This window comes from Gouania willdenowi, chromosome 17 (genome assembly GCF_900634775.1).
Source record: "Gouania willdenowi chromosome 17, fGouWil2.1, whole genome shotgun sequence".
Classification (NCBI taxonomy): domain Eukaryota; kingdom Metazoa; phylum Chordata; class Actinopteri; order Blenniiformes; family Gobiesocidae; genus Gouania; species Gouania willdenowi.
The window spans coordinates 19,824,076-19,849,653 of record NC_041060.1 but is presented as its reverse complement, the minus strand read 5'-3'; the positions used below and the strand labels follow the sequence as shown (position 1 = coordinate 19,849,653).

Genomic DNA, 25,578 nt, shown 5'->3' with positions numbered 1-25,578 from the left:
TAAATAAACACAGAAATCATGAAATGCTTAACATTCTACTCTATTCTCTTTTCTCTCTCGGATGCAGTGAAGTATTTTAACTTGTAATCTGACCCCTTGTAATACCCGCTTCCCCCACATATTGTCACATAGGCAGTATTGAGGGTCACCCAGGTATTCTGGTTGTTAGCTAATCCTGGGCTGAGGAGACACCTCTCATCAAGCCCCAGACTAACACAGCAGTGTGGTCTCTCTTGGCTGTGATGTAATTTAAAAAAAAAAGAAAAGCAAAACCCCGTTTGAGCTGGGAGCTATGAGATGAGATCAAGAGGACAATATCATCAGCATAGAGCAGTGCTTCTCAAAGTGTGTGGTGCACCTCCTGGTGGGGAATTGATGTACGACAGGTGGGGCGCGACAAACAGGAGGACATTCTCAATCTTCTAAAATGCCTTTCTTATTGACAATAAAGATCATCAACACTAAACAAATCGCCTACACTGAAATAAATTAATCATGAGAACCCTAAAAATGTAGCAGAAATTAAAAGAGCAAGAGCAATAAACATGGACCGTTACAAAATGTAACGTGGAACTCAAGTGCAAAAATAATGATGTACTTCACATGGAGTGGAACAATAAACAAACTTTTAAGAACTGACTTAAAAAATGAAATTCCTTTTTAGTTTTCTTCAGCTTTTTGTCACTGATTGTAAATAATCTTTCTTTATTTGCTGTATTTTTGACTGCTGCACTTTTACATTTGTATTTTATGCAGGTGATTTGTTTTATGTTGTTTTTGATTTATCATGAAATACGACGTTACTTGTTCCGTTAGTTAAATACATTTGAAAATGTGTCATTAGTTGGGGTGTTGAAAAAAATCGATTCAGCGATATATATCGCGATATTACGTGGTGCAATTCTTGGATTCATTCAAAATGCATCCATATTGTTTTTTTTTTTTTTTTTAACCTAATCAGGAAAGTTTTTTCCACGGCAGGAGACATTGTAAATGTACAAAGAAGAATACTGAAACCTGGGCATGTTGACCAGCTTGTGTTTTTTTAATAAAATCTAAAAAGAAATGACTAACTTTCTGCATTTATTTGTTGTTCGAGGCATAAACCTCAGTTAAATTGGTTTAAAAGTCACAGGCAGATTGTATGTTACTTTTTTCATTTTAAGTTGTTGGCACATGGCATGTTAAAGCCAATGTTTTGAATGTAAAATATGCCAATAAAATATATTTCATACATAAAGTTCTCATGAAGGTGTACACATTTACAGATTAGTTGTTCCTTATTTCATATATATATATATATAAAAAAATAACATCGGGATATACAGTATCATATCGTATTGTGATCTATGTATCGGGATACGACTTGTATTGCCAGATGTCAGGCAATGCACACCCCTAGTCATTTGTAAGGATTATAATAACGGTAATAATTATTATTATTTGGGGGCCAATGGGTGCCTGTGGGACTTGAACTTTCATTCAAAGTGGGAAATACTCAAAAAAGTTTGAGAACCACTGTCATAGAAACACAGACAATATCCTCTATAGTCCAGCCGTTCTCTGTAATGAGATGAGGAGTCTTATTTCATTTATTTTCTCTACATTTAAATCTGTTCTGTGGAACTCAGACAGAAGGTCACTGACTCAGACAGACTGAGATCAACTCTAATCTCTTTCATAATGACTAATAAGGAAAAAGTTCATTCAACTTCTTGACCTGCATTTTCCTCTATGACGGGGAAGCATTTAAAGAAAAACATTTGTATCAATGTAATTTTTTAAAATCAGGGGTTTAGAGGGAATTTTAAAGAGGGAATTCATTACATAACTAGTGAACAGTTTAAACGTGATGGAAGACACTGATCTTTCTTTTTGAAGGTTTTGAAAACAGCACAAAAATAAAAAGCTGAAAGGGACAATTGAGGATGTTACTGCACAGACACATATGAAAAAAATTCTATACGCTTTGTTTTGTTCTCGTATTATCGGTCATTTGTAAAGCACAAAAATACCCAAAATGAAAACTTTGAATATAAACTTTTTAACATTTCATAATCTGATCATAGCTACATATAGAAAAACACTCATTAACACAAGATATTTAATGACGTTGGAATAAGCTGTAAGTGCATTTGTTATCACATTATGGAATCAGTGTTAGGCGTCCAAGACAAGATCGTTGAAAGTTTCACATTACTCTAGACTTGTCACTTGCTGCACTTGTGCAAAAGCTTTATAGCAATATTGGGTGCACATATTGGGTCATTAACTGGATTCTAAACTACTCAAGGGGTAGAAATCAAATGAAATTGTAAGGAAATCCTCCTTGTACAGATCAAATATATGAAAACAGAATACAATGTAGAGCAAAAATTACTTTCTCTCAACTGGGAAGCTGCTGGATGTGAAGAAAATTCAGTGTTGAAGTTGATGCACTATTCGTTTGTTACATTTTGACATGGTGTGTGTAGGTGTGTGTATTTTTGTCGCAGAGTGACATTCATAGTGTTTGACTGGGGCGTGCAGATTGAAAGAAGGACTGTTTGGGTGTGTCTATGAGAGGGCGACTGAGGTTGAACTGACAGCTGAAGGCATAACTTCGATGGGATTTGATTGGACAGCAGCTTATTTACAAGCAGCAGTGCATACTAGAACAACATCAAGATCCCTTCTATTCCACACACACACACACACACACACACACACACACACACACACACACACACACACACACACACACACACACACACACACACACACACACACACACACACACACACACACACACACACACACACACACACACACACACACACACACACCACACACACACACACACACACACACACACACACACACACACACACACACACACACACACACGCACACACACACACACACACACACACACTCCCATTTGCTCTCACTCTCTGTCTTCGTCATTCACTGCATGGCACCATATCCTTCTGGCTCGCTCCCGCCCACGCTTCCCTCTACCTCTGTCACTTTGTTGTTTCTTTCCCCTCCCCTCTCTTCCTTCCTTTGCTCCTGGTTTTCTTCTTCTTTTCTATATTTTCACACACAGCTCCTGAGAGTCAGCTGGGGCTTTTATCTAAAGCCACTCTGTGGTCTAAGATCGAGGTACATCTTTACAAAAGCTCGAATTAAGTGGGAGTAGAACATTGCACTTCTGAACTTTGAAGGCCACAGAACAAGAAAAACACATCCCTGCTTTTGAACATTATGATTACGTCTTTTATGTGCATTGATTCTATATAAGTATATGTACTTTGTGATTTGTGATAAAAGGACAGTATATGACATAGAAATGGGTTTGTGATTGAGAACGATGCCAGGATCTTTCTCTTAATGCTTTCTTCTTCACAGCTATTGTGTTAATGTTTATGTACATACACTTTTATTCAGTGCACCTGTTCATTTTCAGCAACTAAATGCTGAAAATCAGCAGTATTGTGTGCTAAAATGCTTTGTTGTTGTTACCAGAGGTCATATGATATGGGCAGACTGGTTTCAGTGAACATGTAGAAGAACTTCCTTCTCTATGACTGTACAAAATGTCTAAGTGGCCAGGGTATAGTAAGAGACGCCAACGCTCATAAAGAGCCTCAATAAAACTGAACAATCATAGAAGGAAGGTGTTGCCAGATTTGAGGTTTTATTAAAAATCATATTTCATCAAATAGAAAATAGCTTTTGATGCGTTAACAAGATAGAAGTGTGAGATATTTCCACCATGGTTTCAATTAACCACTAAATTGTCCATCATTTCAAGCCACAACATCGAAATGTTTGAGACCTTGTTTAATGTCAACATACAACATTTTCAAGAACAAGAGCACTCAAAGAGCGCAAACCTCTGCCAAGTGCCCAATTTCCTCTTTGCCAGATACAGTATTTGCAGTTATCTGGATCATTGATCCTGATCATGGAACCATTATCATTCCCACTTTAAAGGCTTATAAGGTATTTCTATCCACATTAATAATGATACAGTAGGTCCAAATGAGCACCAAAATATTTTCATCTCACAATGAAATGTACAATATCTAATCCAAATGGAATGGGTTAATCCGATTTCATTAATCGGTAAAAATATGAACGACAAACTGAGACATACATTTTTGAAAGTTTGCCAATGAGAAGTATAGATTTTTCAGTTTTTGAAACTGATCCAGAATGAGTATATTGATCCAGAACCCCTCCAAAATTGAATGACTCTTCCATGGCGTAAGGTAGTGATGCTTAACATGTCGATCGCGATCTACCGATCGATCGCGGAGGCATTGTGTGTCAATCACACTCGTGGGCCTTATGTCTTAATAAATTAATGAGAGCCGCACAGTAACGTATCCTAAAAATGAAACCTAACAATTCAGCTTCTGACCTCAGTGTGAGGAGGTGCTAGTGCACCAATATGTTCATTTACAACCTCTAATAATAAGTAGAAGAAGAAACTCCTCCAGTCCAAAGTCGCTCATGGCCGGTCAAAGTCACATGGACACATCTATCAACAGTATCGTCAGACAACCTCCGTGTGTGGAAGCTATGGATGTTCTACTAAAGAACAAAGTGAGCTACACATACTGAAATGCTCTGTATGCGACTCACTGGCACCCATAAAAGTGCTTTTTATTGTGGTTTCATCCCCCCACACACACACCTGCTCTTTAACCCCGTAACAAGCCATGTAGTCCATCGTCATCACTCTGTTTTTCTCCTGGTTATGTTTTCCTTTGTTTAATTTCCGTGATTTTTTCCAATTTTACTTTTTTTTTTTTTTACTTGTCTGCACATGCTGTCAAAGGTCAACACCACAAGAAGTGTAATCATTATGAGACAGCAATGCATATTTTGTTATTGCAATAAAATACATTGATTTATTTTATTGCTTAATTGTGCCCATCACCAGCCCTCCCTAAGGAAGGGTAATAAATCTTTTATTATAGGGAGGATATAAAAAGGGAGAGCAGTGTTACACCTAAGTGGAGGGGGAGGGGGAGGGGAAAGGGAGCAGGGAGGAGAGACTCAAGGCAGGAAATAGAAAAGGTGGGGAAGAATAGACTGTTTTGCAGTGAGGGTGAGATGTGAGGTTGTAGAATATATTGTGCTTATTATGTTGTGTAATCCAGCCAGTATGGTGACAAGTGTGAAGCTTAGCTATAATGGTGGTGGCTGTGAACAGGGGGAATGAGTGAATGGTAGTACCTAAAGCAGGTATTTGGGATTAACGTGTCTAAGGTTAAGCCCAGTATGAGTTTTATCCCACATCCCAAGGCGTGCCAGTGCATCGTATACCAGTATATGTGCAAAAAAAAAAACGCTACTGCAAGCCCAGGGAACTGCCCGGGCCCGCAGATGCAGCCAGGCCAGCAGAAAGAGTGGAGGCCAGGGAGCCCCAGGCAACCCCCCCCGCTGCTGAGCAACCCCCCAGATGCCCCCAAGATCCCAGGCCGAGAGGCAGCTACCGCAGGTATGGCAGGGCGCGGCCCGTACCACCCGCCCCGGCAGACCCCCTTCCCAGCTAGCCGGCCAGACCCGCCGGACCCAAAGGGCACCACCGCAGGACAGGGAACCCCCAAGGGTGAGCCCCCGGGCCAGACATCCGTGGGGGGCAGCCCACGAACAGGCCACAACCCAGCAAGACCGCGCAGCACCAGACGGCAAAAAGACAGCTGCCCAGGTCCCACCCCCCACCGGACAGCGCAGGCTACGGGGGAATGCCCCCCCCCGGCGCAAGAGCGACCGGCGGCCGTCACCACCGATTTTACTTCTCCGGTATATGAACATTAGCCTCTCTCAGAGAACTCACAAGATTTGGTTTTAGTCAGATGAGGCATTAGTTTGTTCTGCTTCAGTGCAAAGATTAAATTTTTTAACCTTGGTCTGTGATGAAGCTGTGTTTTTTGGAGCTTTTGTGGATTGATTTAATGAGTATATAATTCTGCTATAACAGAACTGTGAGATCAACAAAGTGCAGACCATCACACTTCCACAGAGCTTTGGTTGTGCCATGATGAAATGGGAATGCTACTTTTTTACTCTGTATATTTTACAAACTTTATTTTAAAAATATTTCATTGTATTGCATTTACATTTTTTTTTTAAATACATTTCAATCTAACTCAGTTTTTGAGTGTTACTTCTTCAATATTGTAATTGCATTATAATATTATACACATATTTATTGATAATTTAAATTGTTTAATAATTGTTTACAATCATAAGTAGATCGCGAAGAGCTTTCCGTGGTAAAAGTAGCTCGCGAGCTGAAAAAGTTGGACACCCCTGGAGTACGGTCTATCTTTGGTTAATATATTGCTATTATCTGTTAAATACGTTTGACTTAATCTCTCTAACAGACAAACAAATAAATAAACGCTGGTAAAAAATATTTCCTCTTTGCCGGACCTGACCAGGTTACGGTCAGCTCCATCTACTAAATGCTCCACCTGACAATCAAGCCTTTAGTGAGAGGAAAATGTGACAGAAAGTGGTCAAACAACAACAACAAACAAACTGGGTGGAGGAGGTTGAGGTAAGTGATGTGAGCAGAGATATGGAAAAGGACAGTGTGAAGAAAAGGGGGGGGGGGGGGGGGGGGGGCGATGTCGTGACATGATGGAGAGGAACAAACAAGCTGTGAGTGACACAGCGGCACAGAGATCCTCTATGATGGAGCAAGGGCAGAGAGAGATGGAGGGATGGAGGGTGGGGAGGGGGGCCTCAGACAGGCCAGAACGGATCGATGGAGGCTCATCTATAATGCAGAAAGGCCGGGAGAAAGAGTGTATTTGTGCGGGAAAGATTTAGGACGCCTAGTGTTGTATGTTTTCTGTGTGTGTACAAAAAAAATAACAGTGTACACACCATCAATGAACAAGCAGTTTGTACTCTGTGCAAGCACGGGGCTTATATCAACTCTATACTCAAACGCGACCAGCGTTTCAACCCGTTTCACTTGATTGTTCATCTGGGATAACTCCTCGAACACATTAGTTGTTTGTGTATTTAATGGGATTCTTCACACTGGATCAAGATTTCAGTGTTTTGCATTTGTGCCAGCTTCCCGCAAGCTAGAAAAAAAAGTGACAATCTATTAAAATCCATCACATAAAGGAAAAAAATAAAGGCTTTGATGAGAACACTTTGCCTGTGTCTTTGTTTTGTTTTTTAACATCCAGCGAAAACAGCTCGAAATCAGAAGGTGGTGTTTGAATGTTGTGCTCCTTGCTAGTAGATGGCAATAAACCACATCAGGGTGAGCTGTTGTGACAGTTTAAATATGCATAGGGTACATGAAAAGGCACTCTGCACTTTTCAACTGCACTTCTTTAAGCCTGCCCATGCAAAAATAATATTATTATGTAAAGGCTAAGCAAAGAAAAATAGAGTAAACAATGACCAATCACTGAATAAAACTAGTCAGTTCCTTTTGTTTTTCAGGCTGTATCTGATCTCCGTTCTGTCTGTCCGTCCTCCTTATGGAAGCGTCTCCATCAGCCCCAGAGTCCAGAGCACCAAACAATCCTGAACAAACCTAACACGGTGATTACACAACTTTATGCTGTTTATCTTTCTATTACAAACTGGCTGACTTTTACTTGCTCGCTCTCTCTCTCTGACAACATTTCTCCGTGTCGTTGCTATGATGAGGCTATGTACATCATGACAAAATCAGTAATCAGAATGATTCAGTGCGAGCAAGAACAATTTATTGTTCACAATTTATTGTTCACAATTTATTGTTCCATCTGGTCAAATGTTGTGAAGCTTATAAAACCGCTAAAAATCCACAATTTAGCCGCGTCATTGTTTAAGCCACAGGGTTCAAAGTGTGAGAAAAAAGTAGCGGCTTATCGTCCGGAAATTACAGTATATCAAAATATATTTACATTTTTGTCGAAACTATAATTTCGTCACATGGGGCAAAATCCAATCAGAACTCATGTGATGATGTGATCTTATGCACTGATCACATAAAATCTGTCTATGTGTATGTACAAACATTAACAATCCCTCATCAGGTTAATAAATGGTCATTAAATCTTTAAAAAAAAAAAAATTTATATTTTAGTTGACTATCTCCGTAACAGATTAAGTCGACTAAAATTGTAATGACATTTAGCTAAGCTAAAGCTAGACCATACCTGATGTAGTCCTGGTGAGCAAATTTTGACAAAAACTAAAATGGATTTTAGTCAAACTTAACACTGATGATCACCACCACAGTGAATCCTTTAGGAATGATATAAAAGCAGAGAAAGCTTCACATTCTAAGTCAGTGGTTCTCCACCTTTTCAGCCCGCGACCCCCAAAATAAAGGTTCCAGAGACTGGGGACTCCCACTGTACCTGAAGGTTGTTAAAGTCAGCAAAATGATGGTCCATTGTTCTATGAATCTGTGATAATCACATTTATTTTTTATTTGAATAATATCCACTGTCAGGAAGTTTATTATTATTTGTGTCTTAGTTTATAGTCATTTAAAAAATATAAATCCTTGTTTTAATCAGAAACAAAATTGATTAAAAGTGACCAAAATAGGTGGAAAAAGTGGTGAAATTGGGTTTTGATAAACCACAGAAATTGGTTATAATTAGTAAATTGTGTGTAATGGACTTTAAAAAAGTAGGGAAAATTCGTTTAAACTGGCAAATAATTGGTACGACAAATTGTGAATGTGGTTGAAAAGACACTAATGGGTCAACATACATGCAACATTAAGTGGGAAAAGTGGTGGTAAGGGTTTATAAGTGCCAAAAATCTCTTGAAAGTGGAAAAAATGTGCAGAAAAGGCATTGAAATGTGATGGAGAAGTGGAAGAAATGGGAGTAATGTAGCAATAATGCATTAAAAGGAGCAAAGATATGGCAAGAAAAAGTGATAAAACAATATTTAAATATGAAAAGTTTGGTGTCGTTGCAGAAAAAGAGTAAAAACAAGCAAAAATAGGCTCAAATTGTTAAAAAAAATTGTTAGTTTCTTAAAGGCATCTGGTGGCCCCCTCCCAGTGTGTTGCGAACCCAAATGAGGTCCTGAACCCAAGGTTGAGAACCCGTGTTTTCAGCAACATGTTTTTATGGTGGGTGTTGCTCTTACTCTGGGTTGCTGGTGCCCGTACAGCGGAGGGAGAACTTTTCACCCTCTCTTGGCAGGTTGCTCCCAGGATGAATCTGCACATTTGGGGAATCTGAAAAAAAAAAAAAAAACACACACACAGTAAAGTCACACTACAGCAGACTCATAGTAGCACACGTGCTGTAATATGTGCACACGTCACACCCTCATTTATCCTCATCTCCTCCATCTGCTCCAGCTTGCACCCTGTAGGCATCATCATTTCTCTCCCTCACTCCTTACACACATAATTGTTTCCTTGACCATTCATCGCTGCTGTATCACTCCACAGGGGGGCAGTGCTTACAAGGGCACCGTTTCTTTATTTATGGTTTAATTTCAAGATGAGAAGCTGCACATTATTTTCACTGTGGAAGAGCACATGCAGAGGAAGGTGTTGTTTCTGTGTGGTCCTTATTAGAGGATGCTAATGGGAAATTATCGGTGCACAAATCAAACTAAAAAGGGGAAAATGTGGAAACTGCCCAATAAAAAAGAAGCCAAAAAAAGGTAGTTTTTTTTACAAAAAGAAGAAGATTTTGGTTTTTCCTGTCTTCTTTACTTCATGAGCAGTTCCAACAATCATCCTCTCTCACTCTACCCAATCCCCATCTGACTCACACAACACCCGCAGAGTCTGCTCGCTCCTCTTATCTCCTGGGGCCAGGGAGGGGTGGTCCACAGCACAAGTGATGAGTGCATTGTCATCGCTGCTGGTCACCTCCAGGGTGAGCTCGCTGCTCACGTTGTACGTAGGGTCGTCAGGATTGGACTCCACCACGTCCAGATGCCCTGGGGTGAGGAGAAGACAGCAAAAGGAGGAGGGGACAGTGAGCAAGAGGAGGAGAGCATCTGCCGTCTAACCAAAGATGAGTGCTGCATTGAAGCAAAAACAGAAAAATAGATCCACAACAGGAGCTACAGGAAACAAGCTCCACTGCAGTCGAGAGGTTTTGTGCCCATTAACTATACCCCAAGCCTCTAGCCATTTTGTTAGGTTATTTTTATCACTCAAAAATATACTGTAGGCCTTGTGTAATGTATATCTAACCTAACACCACCATTTATTCTGTGCTTAAAGTGCTTTTAGAAATCACAATACATATTTTTTTCTAAACAGTAAAACACTTTTTTAATTGTCATATATATCTTCTTGAATCACGTTAACATTTCAGAGGAGACACTTGGTCAAACATTGTATCCACAACAACAATACAATAATCAATATTTTCACATTTCACACGTTCATATTTAAAATAACATTTCATATTATCCTTATTTTATGAATATGAATCCTTATTTCAGATTGTCTTATTATTATATTTCATCATTATTTATAATATTTTATATAAACAATGTAAACAATTTGTTTCCTGAGAAAAATCTCTGCCTCAATGCTGCATGTGCATTGAAAAGAAAAAATAGAATTATTGTTGTTTTGAGTTTCTGGTAAACACCTATTGTAGCTTGAAACCCTGACAATGTCAGGCCATTGATTAATTTACATAAGTGCTCTCTGCAGCTGGGATTGATATGGATATTATATTTTAAGTTAACGTCAGCTTCGGAAAGCTAAATATTTCATAATTAATGGTTCTTTGAATAACAAACTAGTCTAAGGAAGATAAAAAAAACAACTTATGTTTCTAGTTTAGAGTTTTAAAGTCAACTACTTTCTGATCATTTATCATAATAAAAAAAATCTGTTAATGTTAATGGATGTTAATGCAGATCCAGTGTGTGTTTTTTTGCCATCCGAACGCAAAAGATTCATCAATAATTCTAAAGCATTCAATCCTTGATTCCTCTTTGGTCTTTCTGTGCAGAGTTTGAAACCGTGTGTGGGCTTATCCAGGGAAGGCGCACCAGTTTCCTCCCACAGTCCAAAAACACATGCAGTATGTTAAGTTTTTAAATTGACCGTAGGAGTAAAAGTGTCTGTGCCGTTGTTTTTCTCTCTTTGTGATTGTTCTGTGGGGGTCTGTGGAGGATAGACAAACCATTCTTCTCAATTTTACACAGCTGAGCTCTAAGAAATCATGCTGTTTTCTTTAGAAAAGTTTAGCTTTCAGAGTTATTGAAGTCGAAAATGTCGAAGTCCATTAATTTTTTAAGCAATGCTAATCACTCGCCTTCACAAGCGTATACGGCTCTGCTCTCCACGTCTCTGTTCATTTAGAAACATGTGGGTAAAAAACGGGTCAGCTCTGCATGCAGGTGGCTCCAAATGACAGCTACAGTTCACCGAGAGCTTGAGCTCCCTTCAGTACGGTTGACCCATGTAATGTAACATCAGTGAAGTCTGTGATGTGTTTTGATAGAGGACACCAAAGTGACAGCAGAGGCTAAAGAAGCACTATTTGGTCTTGTCTGCTGTTGCTCACGAAATGAGTTACATTCAACTTTGTTCCTTCTGTGGGTGATGGAAGGAATAAGGGATGAAGGTTCATTCACAGCAGCATTAACGCAAGCAACACGTACGGTGTACAATTTAGGACATCCGTCCTCAGGTACCAGAGTGAGGTATCACGTATCAGGAAAACCTCCATCATTTATCACACCAAATTGACTCATTTCTCAGCAAAACCTCAGTCCGTAAAACAGGACATGACGTTTTATTTTGAAGGAACGGAAAGTACGCATGAAGAACTTTTTTTTCCCTTTACCTTATAAAAGTAAAGATATATCAATGACACATTGTTTGATTAATAAAAACGTAGTTATGTTAAATGTTGATATATCTTAACCTTTAAAAATAACTAGAAAAAAACAGCTTTCAACTTACTCTCGTAACCGAAGCAGCACATGTACTGATGTCATGTGTATTTTCGGTTTCTTCCAAATACGCGTTTTAACTTTTAATTTGAAGCCTAATGACGTGTCATTTGACAGTGTTTGATTTGACAAGTGCGGCCGTGTCCTTCAAACCAAAGCCGTCAACTGACAAAAGTTGTTATTTCCTATTTATTTTTAAAGGTCAACATATATCTATGTTTAATTTAACCATGTATTTATTAATCAAACAACATGTTGATATGTTTAAATTTTTCGAAAATAACAGGTAAAAATAAAGCTTTTCATATGTACGTCTAGTTCCTTTAAAAAAAAATAACGCCATGTTGCGTTTACGGGCCGAGGTCGTTGAGTCTGACGAGTTTTATTTTGAAGCCTAAGGCCGTGTTTTGCTGTGACATGAGTCAGTTTAGTCTGATAAATGACAGAGGTCTTGCTGATACCCGTTACCTCACTCTGACACCTGAGGATGTCCTCAAATGTGCACCGAAAACATGCAGCGACTTTTCTTTTCAAAGGAAATGCCAAAACTGGTAGTCAGACTGCAAAAGTGTACTTTGACTGTCATGAAGTGGACGCGGACATTATTACTGCTCCTACAAAAACTCAAGGAATAACAACAAAGAGGAGACAACAAGAAAGCAGACTGGGAAAAAAAACAAACAGGCACATTTTGTTTTTTTTTCTCCTCCATTTTCTCACTTTTACTCTAAAACACACACTTATGTAATAGGTGTCTCATTTGCCTCCTCCTTCTCTAGAGAACTCCTCAAATACTGGTGGATCTAATGACATCCCTCTTTTTATTAACATAACCAGTCCCCTGACCCACAGAGAAAATTATTAACTTTCCAGGAGCATTTCAATAATCTCACGCCACTCAGAGGAGTCCTTTCGTCACTGTCTGTCTCCCACTGCCTCTACTGCATATTCAAATACAGACGGCATCTAGCTTTTATTAAAGACCAAAGATCTTCAAATTCAGACATGGAAATGAAAAAAAATATTATCTCCACTCATACAGGGACAAACTATATATGTTTTTCAGAAGCACTGCATAATAAGGACTTACTTTACAGCATTCATTTTGGGGGAAAAAATAGGATGCATTCAGTTGGAGTGATTTTTCCCAAGACAGCCATGTTGCACATTTTGCTCATAATTCAGATTTCCTCAGTTTATTATGTGATAATCAGAGTAGATTTGCATGTTATCCGAGGCAAATGGAGCACAGAGTACTCAGAATATTAAAGCAGTGATGGGTCGGTTGGTTTTATGTACGCCGCTTGGTGGGGGTCGTTTGATTGGCTGCCTCGCAGTGAGGCCATGGGTTACCACTACTGCAATGGAGGTCAAAGCCTGTTCTTTTAGTTTGCATGTTCTCTCTCTCAGCAGTGATGTTTCTAACTAATACAGACAGCCTGTGTGCGTGTGCGTGTGCGTGTGTGTGTGTGTGTGTGTGTGGGAGTGTCCCTGTTTAAACTCCAATAAACTGATAACGTGTGCGGTGCACGCTGTACCATGCCTTGTGTCATGGAAAAGGATGAGGAAAAATTATATCCAGCGCTCGATGATTTTTGACATGGTCAATAAAAAGTGATTCAATAATGAAAATAATAATATACATTTCTTTTAAAGTATTCATCATAATTGTATTGCTGATAAGATTTTGAAGTTTTCCCCAAAAGATAATTTTATGTGTTTTTTTTTGTGGTGCTCCAGAGTTTAGAAAAGGCTGGTTTTATTGTGTTTATACAGGAGAAAGTGTATTTACAGTATCTTTGAGATTATCTTCCAACCCACATGTAGCTGATTTCAATCAAACCTCAGCTTGTAAGTAAATACTGTAGCTTTGAACAATAAATAAAGAAAGCCTTTAAAGCATTTTCCACTAAATAACAGCTCCCAATGTGGTTCGTTCAAATATGATATCTAATACCGCTGGGAGCCTAATTATATTTTTACCTCTAAAGCAATTCTAATTTACTAAAATAACTTTATTTTTCAAATGTGATTATTATCCCCCGCCACAAAGTGGAAGGGGGATATATGTTTGAGCTCCGTCCGTCCGTCTGTGCGTCCGTCCGAGTTAAAGGGGACAGCTTTTCTCAGAAACCGTTAAAGATAGGATAACCACATTTGGTGTGTGGCTTCAGGGTATCAATACCTTGATGGAGTTCGAAAATGAGAAGCGCGTAATTATTTTTTTTGGGGGGGTTATTGCTTATGTTTGGTTTTTTTTTTACTCTGACAACATTTCTCATAAACTGTTTAAGATACGACAACCAAATTCAGTGTGTGGCTTAAGGGTATCAATACCTTGATGAAGTTTGAAAATGAGAAGCTCGCAATGATTTTTTCCGTTTTTCTTTACTCTGTTTGCGGTATCTTCAAAGGGGTCCGCTTTAAGATAGTTAGTAATTTTATATTCTGATGTGAAAAGATTTTCTCATGTATACATCTAAGTTCTTACATTTAGGATATTTAGGAAAAGGTTGATAGTTGTAATGACAACCAATCTGGCGGGGGATGTTGATGACTATGTCTTTTTGTAGTTTTTATCATAATTTTGTTAAAAGTGTTAATTACAGAAAAAGTGAAGGAAAACTGAACTTTGGTGGTACTCGTGCACAAAAACATTCAATTCAACATTTTTGTAGGTTTTTTTTTTCCCCAAGATCCTCAATGAGAAACCTATTGAAACCAGCAACCATTTCCTTTGTGCACATTCTAGTGATGATGATGATGATGATGATGATGATGGCGATATTGTTCATGATGAGGATAACGATTTTGTCAATGATGATGATGATGATGATGATGGTGTTGTTATTGCAGCCGTAAGAAAGAACATCACTCTCATCATGTAACTTCCTATAAGCTCTATAAAAAAAAAAAAATCTTCCAACCTTCTGCTGTTTCTTTTTTTAATTTCACTCTCACTCTACTCTCTCGCTTCATTTTTCAGCAGCTGGATCCAGCTGGTTTCAGCTCTGATAAACTCATCATACTGTATCAGTCCAACGGGAAGCCGCAGACTAACTTATCAGCAAAGTGGTGAACACAGCAGAGCGCTCAGCACCTTAAAAGCCCAAAATTTCCCCCACGAGGACGAGCGAATATATGGCTTACATTCACCGCCGCACAAACGCAAAGGTAAATAAATGCAAATGATGCTCTCTAAATGCAAGACGTGCACAGAGGAAAATGCTTGCAACTGTATATTACCTTCAACATATCATTTTTATAAGGTGACAATATGTCATTGTTGTCATAACAAGCATAACTACCAGACTGCAGGAAAAAATAAAAAAAAAATCAAGCCGCAAATCATGCAAAGTAGAGCCATTAGGAGCAAATATTGTACAGAAGAACATGAATACACACATACCTGTTGCTACAAATGAAATCAGAAATGTCATATTTACCTGAGATGTTGTATTGTTACTTTGGATTCTTGTAATAGAATATTATTAAGTGGATACAACCAGGAACTCCCAGCAACAAGGTCGAAGTTCAAATCTTTGCTGAGACATTTCTATAATAGTTTTTGGTATCGTTTTATGGGTGCGTTCTCCAGATTCCCTCTTGAGCACAAAAACAATCATAGCAGCGTGATGATTGGTCACGATCTAACCTCCCCTTTCTAATCTAAGACATGTTATGTATTAAATCCTTTTCATGCCACTCAACTCAGTATAGTGCTTTTTTGTTGATCAGACCACACTTAGCATTAGCCATTGCCACACATAATTACTCTTTACATTCATAATCAGTTGAAATAAAAACCCCTCAATCATCACAATTTCATCAAAGTAATGCCTTTAATGACTGATAAAAGATTAACACGTTTTAATATTAAAGGATATTTCTCCAGCATTAGCGTTTGCAGCCTGCATTCTTTAATATTTAAACCTGACTACACTTTGGCAACTGCTGAAATTTTTATGTGAAACACACGCTTGTGAGTGTGCGTGTGTGTGTGTGTGCGTGCGTGTACTGACGCAATGCAAATGCGATGCAGAGGCTGCAGTGGTGTGGACCCTCAGGACCCCCACAATCCACCATGAAATGAACACATTAGAAGCATAAGAAAGCTGGTGGCTGTAGTCACTGCGTCCAACTTGTTAGAGACGCCACGGTTGGAGATGTGAGCTTGTAACCTCATGGTTGGTATTAGAGCGCAAATAAATGCACTGTTAAAACCACGAGCTGACCATTTTGTTTATCAGTAGGTAAACAAATCAGCTGCTGGAACTTTCAATTTCTTCATTTTACTTTGATTAACATTTGTCCATGACTGCATTTGAGTGTAAAATTCCCTGTTCATCTTCTGACCATGTTTAAAATCACCAGGGTCAGCAAATACCACTCACTAATCTAATTAACCTAACGTTCAGGTTTTCGAGTATAAAAAGTACTGGGAATAGGAAACTGGAGTACTCTGAAAAATAAAACCATGCAAGCATGAGAAAAACAGGGGCCTGAATTCAAGACCTCATTGCTGTGTGTTGGATCAGTTGATTTAATCTAATTTGTTTGCAAAAATAAGCAATAACATAAAATAAATCACAGACTATATAATAGAGCAGTGATTCCCAAACTTTTTGTGCCCAAGGCGCACCAAAGGACAAGTGAAAATCTATCACAACTAATGTGCAAAATAGCCTTTATAACACGTGTTATCACTCATCATGTACAATATCTGTAAATGTGCATAATTATTTACTAATGCCAAATAAAATGTGACAAAGACAACCGTATTACTCATGAAATATTTATTAACGAAATATTTCAAATATTGTTTGGGAACCACTGGGATCTTCCATTCACTCTGGAGGTGGCAGTCCTTTAAAATGAAAAATCTGCAAACATCCACTTAATTTCATTTTACCTGGCAGCTGGCTGTTTACAGATGTATATATACTTTTATTTATTTATTTGCATTCATTGTTATTATTTTCCATATATTGTTGCATCTTACATTTGCACATTTTCTTTGTGCAGTCTTGCTCCTTTTTTCTGCGTGCATATAATAATTATTCTTATTAGTGTTGTATATATATATATATATATATATATATATGCCGCTCTTTGCCCTTCGACTTAGCCCTCAGGGATTAATAGTAATAATTCTGATTCTGATTTAAATACACTGGAAGCAAAAAGTAGCCAGATTGGATGTGGACAGCTTTAAACTTAAACGTTAAAGTCGTTTTAAATACGCATGCACCAGAAATCACTAAAGCCACCAGTATCATTACCAAAATATATCTACATTTAATTTCAGATGTGTTTAAACTAGAGATGTTCAATATTAGCTTTAGCTGATATCTGATGTTCCGATATAATCCAACTCTTAATTTCTAATATAAACCAATATCGATATATAAATTGAATTCTCCATAATCTAGCTTTAGGTCACATTATAATGTGATGCCCCGCTACACATATAATATTCCATAAAATAAACATCATATTATCAAAACAAGAAAACTGATGCAACATCAGTTGTGGAAAAAAGTGCCTTATTTGAATTAAATTAAATTAAATAATGGCAGGTAACATAGTTCCTTTATGATGCAGAAACTTTAGAGTTTATAGCTTTTGACAGCATACATATATGCATATACATTTTAAAGAATCCTTAAAAACGTTAGGATATTGAATTAATACATAACACACAAGCCAAAATATCAATATATGTAATACAGATTCACAGACCTAACAAACTGCTTTGCTTTCAGCCAGCCCTTTAACTTAGTTGTAAAAGTTTTCGTATCTGTTGTCATTTTTATATCAGTGGGTAATGTGGTCCACACTTTACAGCCTTGAATGGAAAAAGCTGACTCTCCAAATTTCGATCTACGATGCTGTATATTACAGCTCAGTTACCGTTGGCCACACTCGCACTTACACTGTGACTGTCCTGTCTTTGTTTGAAATGGGACAAGGGTTTAGGGGACAAGTCATTAACACATTTAAAAACTAACTGAATAAAATATAAATCAATAAATTATTCAAACTAATTAAATTGGATCTTTTTTCTTTTGAATGTCTGTTGTGCAGTGAGGAGAGTGTCTTTATAGTAGATGGTGAAGCTTAAGTACAGGCTGTTATGCAGTATGAAAAAATGCCAAATAAAATCTAAATAATTACTGAATGCATGCGATCCTGGGCTTGTTAGATAACATATTAGCTTATTTTTTATTGTTTTCACATGTTTATCAAATTTCAACTGAGGGTCTTTAACTATTCCTGGGATTTACTTCATTTATTTATGCATTATTAATCGTAACATTAAAACATCACGTGATCTTTATTTGCAGTTAAAAATCATCAACTGCACGTAGCTGGACATCAACATCTGGGCATGTTGTTGGCAAACAACATGCCCATACTCAAATAAAGAGGGCTAAGAACTGACCCTTGGGGCACACCCATTCAGCTAAAATTACGATTAATTCAATTCTTGGTCAACTTTTATACACTGTTATTTTTTCTGTGGGTATTTTTATTTATTTTTTTACATTTTGTGTGAAACAACAGCATGTACCAGTTTTTCAATATTGGCGGAAAAAAAAAAAAAAAAAAAAAAAAAAACTAATGTGAAATCCAACCAATATAACGTTTCATGACAAATACCAGTATTCCATCTATCAATTCTCACAATATAGACATAATTTATTTACAGAAAAACAGCATTGTTGTGATTCTTTTTAAACTAATGATCATGTTTCCATTCAACCATTCTCATAGGGTTATCTATAAAGGTTTATCAGCCTGGTCATTGGATTACTGAGAGCTGCTGCTGCTGGGACACATTTACCTCCTGTTGAGTCTGCACTGTGTTACTAACATTAGGGGAGGAGCCAGAGGTTATTATGCTCTGCAGATGTTTTTTGTTATTCTTTACTAATCATAGTTTCCAGTGTAATATAAAATATCGAATTTGTGAATGAAACTTTCCAAATGATCATCAGCTTTAAAGCTTTGGAAAATGAATAATTTTAAACATAGATCAAGAGTCAATCCCTATGTGATGGATTATTACTGCACACAAACTCAATTTCACTCCTCATTCTCCAAATGTTGTGCTTGCAGTATAGTTTTAACTCTATTTAGAGTGATTTTTTAAGTGGGAGTGAAAATTATTTTATTAAAACATCACGCACCAACATCCTAAAACTATTTAGGATTAAAAATCAATTCAAGTTTCATATGCAAAGATATATATTTTTAAATTTGTAAAAGCACTTTGAGCTGCATTTTATGTATGAAAAGCGCTTTTTTTTTTTTTAATAAATGAAGATTGATTAATTTATTGATTGATAGGCTTCTGTTGTTTCTCATTGAATTAAATGCAACAACTTCATAGAATATCAAATTAACCAATAGTATCAAAGCACAATTTAAACACAAATAAAATAAAATAAATAAATGAAAAAGAATCATGAGAATGTAGTGAGTATTTTTGGGTGCTGTTACTTTTAGTTACCTTTAACTGATTTGGAGATATAACATTATTGGCAATCCCAGTGGCACCCAGGAGCACAGATTAGAATTGTAAAAGTCACACTATTAATGCTTTTACTGACCACACATTAAAAGTCTTAAAAGCTCCACATTATGGCATTTTCAAAGCTGCAGCAGTGTGTGGGCACATGTACAACAGAATATGTTTCCTCCTTAATTTAATTATTTGTTGTAGAAAAACTTTCAACTTTAAAAACTTTAAGTTAATTTTTTTTATTTTTTTTAATGACATCAGACATCAATGTCCTATGCCAGTGTCTGTGTCCGTCTTTCTTCTCCATTATGCAACTCGTCACACACACACACACCCTTCACCAACAGCTCCGCGATCTGCATTATGACAATTTAGGCTGGAATTCAAACGCTACAGCCCTAAGTGCCACCATAAATCCCCATTATCCTCGATCCAATACATTGACGTCACTAAATGATCCATAGCCCTTTCTCACAGTACAACTAATACAGTCTTCAAAGCTCTTAGCCTTTCATTCTTCTCAATTACCACTCACTTTCCCGCACTCTCACCAGCTCTCCGTTTCCCCTCCTCTCTCTTCTTCGCTTTCTCCATCTAAATCCTCTTTCCGCATTTCTCTCTCCATTTCGTCAGCCTTCCGTCCTTTTTCTCAACACCGCTGCGATCCCAAGTTCCCAATTCTTAAAAACCGTGTCCCTCTTTGTTTCATCTGATTCGACTTCTCACTCAGTCACCACTATCCCTAGCTTCCTTTCCCGCGGTTTCCCTAATTATCATTCTTTCCTATTGATCAGTGCATCCTCCTTTTTGCAGAATCCTTCCCCCGTTTCCTTGCCATTGTTCTGCTTATTTTCATGCACACACCCAAACACATACACAGACTAGGAGAGACGTTCATTCAGTCACTCTCCTCGCATTTCTGAGCAGCTCTTTACTGTCACTTTCTTGATTCAAGGCATTTTTATGAGTTCTCACACAGGCACACACACCGCCGTCCTCCGTCCTTTCTCGCTCCGGTTCTTTCCCCCTCTCTCTGTTTTTACTCTGTGAAGCTGTCAGAAAGACATTGGTGAGCAGCAGCTCATTTCTTCCAACATGCCCACACTTCACAGTCACACACATCCAAAGATTGCAGCAGCATGAACGTGAAGCCGTAATAATAACACAGTGACCCATGTTGCTCCTCGGCTATCTCGCCGGAGATGAGCATCGTGTGACAGTGTGTGTGTGTGTAATAATCTTCTCCCTGTAACAACTGCCGTTGCACTAAAGAGGGTTGTGTGGACTTGAGTGTGTGTGAGACAGTGTCACTCGAGCCGTGAGCGATTGCTGTTGTGGCATGTCAGGTTGGCAGAGAGGCGCCTCAAACACACCATCCGTCACTTTAAATTGATCTCCTTTAAATTGGCTTCTGTCTGTGTCTATTTTTCCATCTATTTGAAAGAATAAAGTTGCAGGATTCACACTGTGACTCACTATAAAACAGTTGTATATTCACAGTCCAAAACATATCGGTTCTGGTCCTCTGTATGCAATGAATAGATCATTTATTGATGAATATCTATTTTAGGATTGGATATTTTTTCACATGAATAGTAGTGAATGAATTATCTAAGCACTGTGTAGTTTAAAAGGAGCTTGACTTTTTTTATTAATGTTTTCATAGGCGTTTATTTTATCGGTTTGTCTGTTAACAGGTTTATGTCAAATGTACTTTAATATTTTTACAACATTTTAACCAAAGATAGACCTTAAGCCATATGAGTCCAACTCAAGGCCCGGGGGCCAAATCCGGCCCTTTAGAGCATCCAACCTGTAGAGAATTACCAAATAATCCACTTGTTGGTATATCTTAAATTCACCAATGAAAACTTAAACTCCACTATATTTTTAGGGGTTTGCTTTTTTCCTTTGTTTACATCACATGAATGCAGTCATTTTTAATTGCAAATTGTGGAACGAACTCTAGATTTTGCCACAAATCTTGCAATTTCTCACAAACAATTCTGAAAATTTACTCTAAATTACACAACATCAATATTGTTTTTTTTTTAGTGAATTGAACTGATATTGAAAACTAGGGCACGATCATGTTAAAGTTGTTCTTTTTTCTCCCACCTAAAATCTGCCGCCCACTTTAGATCAAACTGGTCCGTATCTGGCTATATAAACTAAATGAGTTGGACACCCCTGCCTTAAGCCATGGAAGATTCCATTACAAATTGAAGGGGATCCAGATCAATATAGTGATTTTTGATCTTTTTGAAAAATTTAAAAATCTCCATCTCTCATCAAAAATTCTATATCTAGGTTTGTAATTGACTGATCTTTATGAATTTTGATTCAGGTGTGTCGGTTTGGTTCCTCAATTACCTCGACGAGTTTCATCAGGATCAGATCCATACATTTGGACCATGTATTGTTTCTTACAAGCCTTTAAAGTGTGATTGATCATGGTACCATGATCAGACTCACTGATCAGGATTGAAGGGTATTTGGCACTCTCCGAGTTGTTTGATATGAGTTTACAAATTGAGGAGTGTCTAATTTTTTATAAAATGCTTCATGTCAGTATTTTCCAACCTTGGGGTCGGGACCCAATGTAGGGTCGTGTGGAGTTTAAATAGGGTCACCTAAAATGTCTAATAATTTATCTTTAAAAAATACAATAATAATTACTGCTTAAAAATATATTTTTTGAAATGTTTAAATATTATTGTTTTTAACACACATGATAACTGTATTCTATACTTTCACTTTGTGAAATATAAATCTAGCTGAAATAAAAGACAGTAAAAAAATCTCTGAGCTGGCACAACTTCTCTCTTCGTCTCTAATCATGGCTACCCTGTATTTGTAATACAGTATAACAAACATCATCAAAAACTAATCCTAGAAATATCAAAATATCAAATATCAAAATGGGGTCACGATCCAAAAAAGTTATACGTTAAGTTTGGGGGCCACCAGTGGGACTCAAACACATCATTTCATCATTGCACCACAAGGTGACCCCAGATAAATCTATTTATTAGTCAGTATTTACAGTCAAGAGAGCGAGTGAGTAAACGAGTCAATTAGTGCAGCGATTCTCAACTGGTAGGTCGGGACCCAAAAGTGGGGCTTGGTCCTGTACTGGGTGGGTCGCGGCCAGCTCGTCAAAAATCAATATAAATAAGAAAAAAAATAAAAATGCATGTTGCACAGCACAGGAAAATATATAGATTTATGTTTAAAAAAAAAAAGATTATAGTGTATATGTGTTTTCAACAGATAATTTTGAAAAAACTAAATTTGGTTGGTTGAAAAAAAGTGGGCCGTTATTTATTGACCGAGGCCAAATGTGGGTCCCAGGGTGAGACCAGTTGTGAACCCCAGAAGTAGTGTGTTATTATTTTGTATAACACAAAACTATTCAAATATCAAATTCATGTTGAATATTCAACTTTACTTTGACACGGATTGTTTCTCACTTTGTCATGTCAAAAAATATTTAGATATTTTTAGATATTTTCCTTTAAAAATTATGAATTTATATATCTAATCTGAACATTAACTTGAACAGATGATACAAACATGATCATTTTAAATTAAATAGATCAAAGACAGAAACCATCCTTGTCTAATCGTTGTGAAAACACATTATATTAGACATTATATTGGTATTTAGTGCATTTTGATGGTCTTACCACATACATTTTTTATTTATTTATTAGAGGTTTTTCATCAACATCAACTATATGCGCTCATAACCCGCAACAGCACCAAAAATCATGAACCAATGTTCAGAATCTGAAGTGGTATCACTTCAGTAGACAAACAGTTTCAAAGAAGCCCCTCATTAAAGATCAATGGCAGATTAAACGCTTGCATGCATAGACGCAGGGATTTGGAGGGACATCTGGAAGAGCTTTGCTGGCACACAGAGGGCGCTGTTCTTGAGTGTAATCAGATCTTACAACGAGCACGGTTTCTTGTAGGCAGATGGTGAAGGGAGCAAAAGGGCGACCGAGACGACACCTCCAACATGTTAGTTCTGCTTGGTAAAACAAAACAGGAAGACTCTGACTGATGAAGCGACAAAAAGCAGGTCGTTTATGGGAAACATGGCTATAATTTGGACAAACAGCACCACTGCCAATATCAGCGGTGTGACTCAAGCTGCAATTTGTTTGCTTTTCAGTTTATCTGGCCGAGAAAGAAAAATAGCCAGTTAATTTATCCTCTCATGGTATCCCCTGTGTTTTCCCCTGGCTCTGTCTCTTTCTTCCTTGCTCATTTTTCTTATTTATCTTTAACAAAAGACCAGTCGGTCTGACCTCATACAAAGCTCATACCTATCTCTATTTCTTTGTACGACCTCATCCCTTTATCCTCTCCTCCGCCCTCCTTTTTTTCCTAGCTGGATTGTGCCATTATCCCTGGCTAGATCCGACCCACACTATCTCTTGCTCTCTGTTTGTGTCCCACCTAGTTGTAGATACGGTGCAGCTCGACACTACTTGGCAGATACAGAATGTCATAAAAGCAAACAGCCACACAAGTTCGGGAAAACATGCAGAGGCACACGACTAATAGATCAAGAGAGAAATGAAAGTCGGGCAAACGAAGGGCAAGTCTACCTCCACGCCGTGGTCTTACCCATGTACACACACACACACACACACACACACACACACACACACACACACACAAACAGATTTAGGTATGAGGCAGACGCAGCAGGTGATGTGGCTTTAATGCACTGCACACAGCATGATCTCACACTATGAAAAGCATAAACATGCTAATAAATAGGCACATGTCAACTGGTAAACACTGTTGGGATCCAATTAACGCACTACTGTTAAATTACACCGTTTGGAAATAACGCGAGACAGAAAGAAAATGCAAGTAAAGATGAAATAGCGTCAGCATATCCCTCAGTATAACCCCATGGAGTAAAAACTACCCCTCGGAGTCAGTATAAATAATAGCTAACAGCAGGGGGCATTATTTTCACTTTTCCAATAAACCCTTTGATTGTTTGTAAACATTGCGATGTATTTTGTTGGGCGGGGCTTATAGCCTGGAGGCAAAACCACAACTGTCTTTGTTTTTTCTGAGTATGAGTGTCCAGTGGAATCCTATAAAACTTTAATTACGTCCACTAACGTTATTTCTCCTATTCCGACACCCAAACACACAACAAGACGACATTTTAAAGCTGTCGCATTACTAGCCTCCACAGTCTTTAGCCAGCGGCGTTTCCTGTTTTTGCCTCCAGCCGGGGGGTCTATAGGTTTGAATGAGACAGTTTTCATTTCATTTTGCCAATGAATCAATAAACGTTAAACTTACAAAAACGGCAGAAGATTAGATCAGATTAAAATTGGAGGAGGAGTTATCAAACAAAAATGCATTCTAATAATTTAGTACATGGAAAACATCCTCACTTGTTGAACTTGCATTGCTGTCGCTAAAACAGACTGACGGAGTTATTGAAGAGCTTGATGTTAGCATTAGAACCAAGTTCCAGCAGTTTGTTAGTTGGAGCCTCAATAGCTGTGCATCACTGATATTAGGAAAACTTCATGATACACGCTGTGCTGCTACGCTAAGGTTGATGTTACCTGTCAAAGAAAAATCAACACTGGCTCTCTGTTTTCCAAGTAAGTGTTGCACATGCACTCGTCTCTGTTTTGGCAACGGATGTGCAATCTGCAGGAAACATTACAACCTGACACCATCTTTCAGAAACAGCATAAGGCTCTTCAGCAATTGAAGCTACAGCAGTTTGTCAGTTTGAGCCGGAGCACAAAGCTTCATCCTGCATTTCTGGGCATCGTTCTATATCCAATATGAATTAATTCTCTCACCTTCCAGCTCCTGGTCCCCTCTGTACCAGTGCAGCTTGGCAGGGGGTTTGCTGCCTGTGCTGGTGCAGGTCAGGGTGACTTTTTGGCCTTCTTGGACTGGGGTCTCAAGGCCTGAGATTTGAGGCTTACCGGGAACTCCTAAAGGAAGATAACACACACACATACACATAAGTAATTGGAAAAAGTGGTAGAATTTTCAAATTAAAGGTTCCCCTTGTACCCAGAATAGTAAGGGAGGGAAAGATTTGAGGTCAATGGCCAAAGTACTGCATATGT

The 25,578-nt window shown here is 38.0% G+C and overlaps 1 protein-coding gene across 3 annotated transcripts in view; it reads right to left on the bottom strand.

Annotated features, from left to right (window-relative positions):
* The window catches only part of cadm3 (cell adhesion molecule 3), a 116,386-nt gene that overhangs the window by 14,069 nt on the left and 76,739 nt on the right, over positions 1–25,578 (bottom strand). For all 3 annotated transcript variants that reach the window (XM_028472635.1, XM_028472636.1, XM_028472637.1), the window contains exons 5-7: positions 25,303–25,440; positions 9,763–9,933; positions 9,124–9,214 (exon numbers count right to left, since the gene is read on the bottom strand). In XM_028472635.1, coding sequence (XP_028328436.1) covers positions 9,124–9,214; positions 9,763–9,933; positions 25,303–25,440 — 400 coding nt within the window. The remainder of the gene's footprint in view (positions 1–9,123; positions 9,215–9,762; positions 9,934–25,302; positions 25,441–25,578) is intronic.